Here is a 7,156-nt window from a genome sequence, read left to right on the forward strand (position 1 = left end):
GTTCGCTCTCTTGTGTTACAAATGAACTTCAATTTCAACTACACAAATCATTGCTTTCTTTTAAGTGAAGGCATGAATGATTAGCATAGATCCAGTTTTCTTTCGGCATCCCACATCTGCTATTCATGCTTTATTGTGAGATCACAGCTCTGCCATTCGGCCACGATCACATACCAAACATCATTATTTCAGGCTGACACTGACCTTTTCTTTAACAGTGATTTTTTTCTCCCTACTGTTAATGAACAGAACAGCAAGTGAGAGCAAATGTGACTAGAAAAGCGGATTTTAATTATTCACAGTGATGTATTAGTATTCCACTCCACATCTCTGATGTCATCATTCTGACGTCACTGGGTTATTCTGCGGATTCTCCAGCTTCACCAAAAACCTGTAAATATTTGTCATGGCATCATTATTGATGCTCATGTCTTATAGAGCGACGTGTTTAAACAATACTGATTTACTGGGTGAGCATTATGCCATCATATCAAAGCTTAAATCCGTTTTTATTTATTCATATCGTTTTATTTCACATAAATTCGTTGCTATAGCGCCCTCTTAAGGCCGAAATCCGAACAGCAGGCAGAGGAATGAACTCCGCACGGATCTCCAGGGCCGTGAATCATTCTGTCAAAAATGATGTGTGGCAGCCGTGAGTGGTGGAAAAACGACCCTCCCCGCTGAGTCGTGATGAGATTTGTGAGAGAGAGAGAGAGGGAGAGAGAGAGCACACCAACATCAGCAGCACCGCTGTGCACCGTCCACGACGCCTCCACTTCCGGACTAGATCCTGTAGAAGCTGCTGGCTCGGGATGCTGCTTGAGATGAGGACAAGACGACGACGTCTTCCCGGTGCATCGGAGATGTTGGCAGACTTGCTGTAGACCCCAGACCACCCCAGCGCGTCAGCTTGGAGGAAAAGCCGCACTGTCTTTCTGCTGTCAGCTGTTGCTCATTTCCACTGTAAATGAATCTTGTAAGGTAGGTGGAAGAAAATCGTGAATCGTCTTCTTAGATTTCAAACCGCGGTTCGACAAACGCTGTCACAGTTTTGCCACGATATGTTTCATTTTATCTAATGATGATGTAATATTCCTGCATCCCAAGAGTCTGCTTTCCTTTATCACACACACACACACACACACACGCACACACACACACACACACACACACACACACGCACACACACACACACACACACACACACACACACACACACACACACACACCTGTCACTTCCCTCCTCCTCATCATCGTTCTGTCTCTTCCTCTCGTTAAACATGGGCCCAACGTTATCTCCCACGTAACACTGGTCACATTCAATTTAGCTTGATTATATAATTTGTTTTGAGATAAGAACCGAAAAAAACCCTGCAAATGTATTCCAGAAAAACTTGAACAGTTTTAGAATATTTAACACGGGAGTGGAATCATTTTTAGGCATCATTTATTCATTTAAAACTCGTGTGTTTTAATATTATATTGTACAACCAGTCGTGCATCAGCTGTCTTATCACTTTTATCAAAATTGAGGGTGAATTATGTATCTTATTTGTGCTGATATTAATATTTCCTCTGTTTGCATGTCTGTAACAATTGATTCATTGATTTGGAGGCTAATATAAAGAAAATCTTTACTGATTTTTAATGATCAGTAACACAATTTATCACGTTTATTTAGGGGAAGAGCTTTGGCTCAAGCTTTTAAAGTGGGATTGTAGATTGTAATTTCAAAATAGAGATGTTTTATCAATTATCGATACGTGAAATAATAGGATTATAGCAACAATAATTCTGGGGGTTTGTTTAAAATACTACTGGAGGAAGACAGAAACGTCTGACCCTCAAATACACTCTTAACAAAATACATCTGAATTTATGCTTCATATTATCATTTTTTTAGTTCATATTACTGTCTCTAAATCATTTATTTTGCTCAAAACTCTTGCATATACACAGCAAATACATTTTCTTTCACCCAATCAGCTGTGATGTAGCAATAACAAATAGAATGTTCCTGTTTAACGGAGGTATTGGTCTTTCATGGTTCACTACAGCAGCTGAAAATGAGCGTCCGTCTGTCCATCCTGCTGCTGTCACACCAGAAGAGTTCGGTGTTTCTGCCACTCGGCTCCTCTCCTCCCTTCTGGGGCACTTTTCTCTTGTCTGCTAATTATCGGCCACCTTGATACACTCAGTAATGTCCTGGCCAGGCCTGGCACACACATACACATGTGCACACACACACTCAGACGCAAGGGAGCAATGTTATTATTAGTGTGTATTCTTTGGGGCAGGGTTGTGCATTTCTGTGTCAGTATTTATAACTCAGAATGAGTTTCTATCTAAAAACAGCTGCTTAAAGATGAACCTGGTGATCGAAGGTGACTAAATGTATGTGACGTTGATGCAACTTCTACATACTCAGTTTTGTCTCCTGTGTCTTTGTATCTATAGAGAACCTGACCCCACTCAGCCTTGCAGCAGTATGAGCTGCACAGTTTGAAACCTCTCAGTAAAGTTCTATAGGACGTTTACCTCCACTGTCCACAGTTCCATAGACAGTTGGACCTCTGTCAGATGAAGTGAAAACATAATCAGTGTGTGTTTTAATCATCAGTGCAGAATTCCCTTTGAATCTCAGAAGGTTGTTTGTGTGCATGCAAGAGAAGAGAGGAAGCATTAATAAATATGGGTCCCTTAAGAAATCTGCAAGATGCAACATGGGGGCTGTGTGTGTGGGCGTGCGTGTGTGCGCGTGTGTGTGTCACGCAACTGTGACTTTCTGTGTGCTAATTTAATCACCAGTGAGCAGACCAGAAACACAGTTTAACAAGTGGAGAGGGATGCCGAGGAGATGAGAGGAGAAATAAAAAAAGGAAAACAGAAGATTCCAGAGTGGGGAGTGGGGTTTCCATGACGATGCTGACATCACTGGTGCAGCCGTTTGAGTCTCTGCGAAAAACCTTCAAAGGAATAAATTAAATTTATGTGCGACTGTCTTCGCACGTGTGCCCAGATGAACCTGCAGATGTCAGTTGTTAAGAGATCACCAGGAAAACCTCTGGTTCAGTCGGCCTGTAGTTAAGCGCTGTTGCCAGGCAACAGCAGACACGGCAACAGCGTTGCTAAGAAAAAGGGGAGGATGGGGGTGAAATTGCATGAGCGGCAACCTGATACAAACGTTGGGTGTTGTTGAACTGAAAACAAACAAAAAAACCAACCTGAAAACTGAAAAGTCTCTTTTGAAATAAAGAAAATAACGTATGCGGACGCACGGAAATAGCGTGTTTATGCAGCAAATGCTCAACGTGACAATGACTCCCTGTCCTGTGGTGTGTGTGCAGGTTTATGAACAGCCGCGTTCCTCCCAACAAGAGATACCAGCCCACCAATTATGAGCATGCTGCCAACTGCGCCACACACGCGGTAAATGCACCCGGACGCACACGCAGGCCACTTTAAGGAACCCTCAAGATGAGTAATATGGATATAAAGTCAGTGTAGCTCAAAGAGCTTGCTGGTGTGTTTGTGTGCCTCAGTTATGGATCATCCCCAGCCTGCTGGGCAGTTCAGTGTTACACTTCCAGTCAGACGATCAGTGGGAGCGCCTGTCGGCCTGGGTCTACGGGGCAGGGCTCAGCTCGCTCTTCATCATCTCCACCTTGTTCCACACCGTCTCCTGGAAGAAGAGCCATCTACGGTACACAAACACGCACACATATGCGCCTCAGCACAACACAGACAGGACTGTAGCCGTGCAGAAGGTGGATGTGGTTGATTGATGGTCCCTTTTCTACTGCAGAGACGAAGCAGAACTTCTTTGGGTTTTTCAATGTTTCAAAATGGAAGTAACATAAGCCTACACACACACACACACACACACACACTCCCGATTCATTTTGTGGTCTGAAGCACATTGTTGCTGCGTGTAGAAAGGGAATTTCTGATACCGTTTTCCTTTTTTTTTTAGGTCGATGGAACACTGTTTCCACATGTGTGATAGGATGGTGATCTATTTCTTCATTGCTGCCTCCTATGCTCCCTGGTACTAAAATTAACCTGTGTGTGCACATAGCTTTATTCTTGTGGTCTGTAGTTATTTGCTCGTCTTTGTGCTTTTCCAGGCTCATCTTGCGGGAACTGGGTCCCTGGGCGTGTCACATGCGTTGGTTGGTTTGGGTCATGGCTTCTTTTGGAACAACCTATGTTTTCTTCTTTCATGAGAGGTGGGTTTATACACCTGCATTAGTCTGAACACCTTAATCAATGAAGAGACTGAAGGATTAATTTCCATAAATAAATGTGACCCAGTATTGATTTTGTGTACATGCCTTTATTGGCCTCTGGGTATCGGTATTTCCCCAGTAAAATGTATTTATGTTTTGTGACTTTTCAAAGAAAAATCTGCCGAAAAACGAAGAAATGTTGACACCGTGAATCTTAATTGTTTCTTTCCTCATCAGGTACAAACTCATGGAGCTGATCTGTTATACAGTGATGGGAGTATTTCCTGCCCTGGTCATCTTATCAATGGTGAGCGTCGAGTTAGCCATCAGATTGTGGTGTTTTATTATTTTCCCACTATAACACATTGAAAACATCTTCTTTTTCCCAGCCGGAACAGTCGGGGCTGTGTGAGCTGCTGCTTGGCGGAGCTTGCTACTCTCTGGGGATTATCTTTTTTAAAAGTGATGGCATCGTTCCATTCGCTCATGCCATTTGGCACCTGTTTGTGGCGATGGGAGCAGCCATACACTACTACGCCATCTGGAAGTACCTTTATGCCGAGTCACCCAGTCAGGTCCAGACCTCCAGATGACAGAGCTGACCTATGACCTTACAAGGACCACCTGCAGTTGAGATGATTTTCATGTGAGGTGCCTGCCAAATCCGAGGCTGCCTCCGTTAAAAAAAGAAAACCTCAATCTCGCCAAAATGAAACTGTACATTAAAAACACAAATGGTGCATTCAAATGATCCTCCACCACCTCCTCCGCAGTGACTCCACAGCCATTTAGACCATCAAACAACATGGAGCCATGTTGGATCAGTTTGTGCACAAAGTGTTGAGAACATTTGACTGCATCATTGATCAACATCCCGACATGCATGGATTGTTCCAGATGCTACCAACCTACACAAATGCTGTTTGCATCTTTAAAAAAAAAAACCCAGATACATTTCAGTGTATTTACTTTGGGAAACCCAGGCATTAAATGAGGCAGCCTGCTTTTAAAACTAATCTGGTTCAGTTCTCTGATTTCAGATTTCTGAAGACCAGGACATAAATATCAACTTTATTTTGCTCTTATTGAATCTGCACATTTAGAGTCAGTATTCAAATGTCTAATACAGTATAGTTCAATCAATTCTTCCTCTTCATCATTAATTTGTTGTTTTAGTTCACATATATACCTATTTAACAACTATAATAATTTACTGTTTTCCACAGAGTGCTAGTGTTATTAATGCTATTCTGATTATTTGTGCAATCTACATTTTATGAAAGTAGATAAATTCCCATCAGTGGTTTTGCTGTGATTTCTACATCAAGCATGTCTGCACAACATTTTTATTTATGTTGAAAATGTGCTGGTATTTATGGTTTCAACCTTAGGAGATTTAAGCTGTGTGTTTCTATCATTTATCAGGCTGTTCTTAAGAAAGTAATCTGATTTATAGACTATATCTGTGACGTCATCTTTATTTTGTTCTAACGTACTTATGGTTACCTTCATGATCCTGAAGTAAATTCACAGTTAGACAGAGTTACGCGGTCAAACCGAAGAGGATTTGTCACTGCCAGATGACTGACGCACTGCCATAACTTATAGCACACGGCTAAACACGTGCATCCCACACTTGAAAGGAAACCGAAGCTATAGTGTTGTCGAACAATCCGATTCAGTATTAAGACATCTCAGGTGTGTCGACGTGCACAGGTGTGTGTATTTGTATGTGTCCTGTTCTATATGACTTCCATGAATCCAAAGCCTGTAAATGGCTGAGTCTATGTTTACACATACACGCATGTACCTTGAACACTAAGTATGTTTACCATGTGTGTGTAGGTCGTCAAGTGTTAAACTGTGTATGTTTGCCACTCAGTGTGTTTGGACAAGCTCCTAAAAAGTTTCATTGTTGCATCTTTTTGGTTTGAACTGTACCAACGAGGCTGCGTGAAACTGCTTTCACCTCTCGGTCCAAATGTTCTGTGCAAGCTTTACATCATGATAAAAATGTATGTGACCAAACAGGAGAAAGCTTTAAATCAGGTAGAAACTGAGACACAGCAACAGTTATGTTTTGTTTCTGTAATTCATTTATTTATTTCTGTAACACATTTATGAATCACACTGTGATTGTGAAGTGAATGTGACAAACACATCCTGCAGCCCAGAGATTAGAACGACCATAAATGGAATAAACCGACACAGCCGGTGTCGGTTTATTGGAGGAGCAAAAAGGATCATCTAATGTGTGTCTCTAACGTCCTTTAATTTTAAATGTTATGATTGTTTGTTGTCCATGGACCTTTTCCACATTTAACAACCCCCCCCCCCCCCCCAAAAAAGATAAAAAGCATCCTGCTGGGAGGAAGCATTTAGTGAGATGATGATGTGTTTTATATCTCTGTAACTCAAACGTGCCCACCCAGATTTGTAAAGACTTTTATAAACTCAGTGAAACCTCGGTTATAGACACTCTGTGATTGTTGAGCTGCTGACTCTGTTCTCGGTGCTGCTGGTGTTTTTCTCTCTCACTTGTATGACACTGATGATGACATATAACCTAATCTTTACCTCCCTGGTTTCAACACATTTATTGTGTCTGTAGTGCTCATGTGCTGTTGTAAGCCCATATGATGCCAACAATGCTTTTATCTTTTCTATTTCTCTTGTAATAATAAAAAAGTTTTCATGCCTCATTGTGCCAGAGTCAACATTTTATAAAATTTAATATGCGGTAAAAATGTTCTGACGGCACCTGATGGGGGTCAAATTACAACAGTGATGTTTTCATAATACATTTACATCACAAATTACATAAAAAGACATATAGTGCAACACGTATTTGGAATGAAAGAATTTATTTGATAAGTTTCAAATTATGTATTTCAAAACACAATATAGAAAAAGCTTCCGTATAA

At 41.3% G+C, this 7,156-nt stretch overlaps 1 protein-coding gene across 1 annotated transcript; it reads left to right on the forward strand.

Annotated features, from left to right (window-relative positions):
• On the forward strand, window positions 1–6,932 carry LOC101066545 (monocyte to macrophage differentiation factor 2). The gene is made up of 7 exons (XM_029850561.1): window positions 1–984; window positions 3,351–3,432; window positions 3,546–3,706; window positions 3,977–4,051; window positions 4,131–4,232; window positions 4,470–4,539; window positions 4,622–6,932. The coding sequence occupies exons 1-7, from the start codon at window positions 971–973 to the stop codon at window positions 4,823–4,825; spliced, it is 708 nt and encodes a 235-aa protein (XP_029706421.1). The 5' UTR covers window positions 1–970; the 3' UTR covers window positions 4,826–6,932.
• Window positions 6,933–7,156: the final 224 nt, after the last annotated feature.

This window comes from Takifugu rubripes, chromosome 17, assembly GCF_901000725.2.
Source record: "Takifugu rubripes chromosome 17, fTakRub1.2, whole genome shotgun sequence".
NCBI lineage: Eukaryota > Metazoa > Chordata > Actinopteri > Tetraodontiformes > Tetraodontidae > Takifugu > Takifugu rubripes.

What these genes read in the sequence shown, in the direction of transcription:
- LOC101066545 (XM_029850561.1), top strand. An exon ending in CCAACTGCGCCACACACGCG is followed by an intron (nt 3,433 to 3,545) that starts GTAAATGCACCC and finishes TGTGTGCCTCAG; the next exon opens with TTATGGATCATCCCCAGCCT. An exon ending in GCTGCCTCCTATGCTCCCTG is followed by an intron (nt 4,052 to 4,130) that starts GTACTAAAATTA and finishes GTGCTTTTCCAG; the next exon opens with GCTCATCTTGCGGGAACTGG.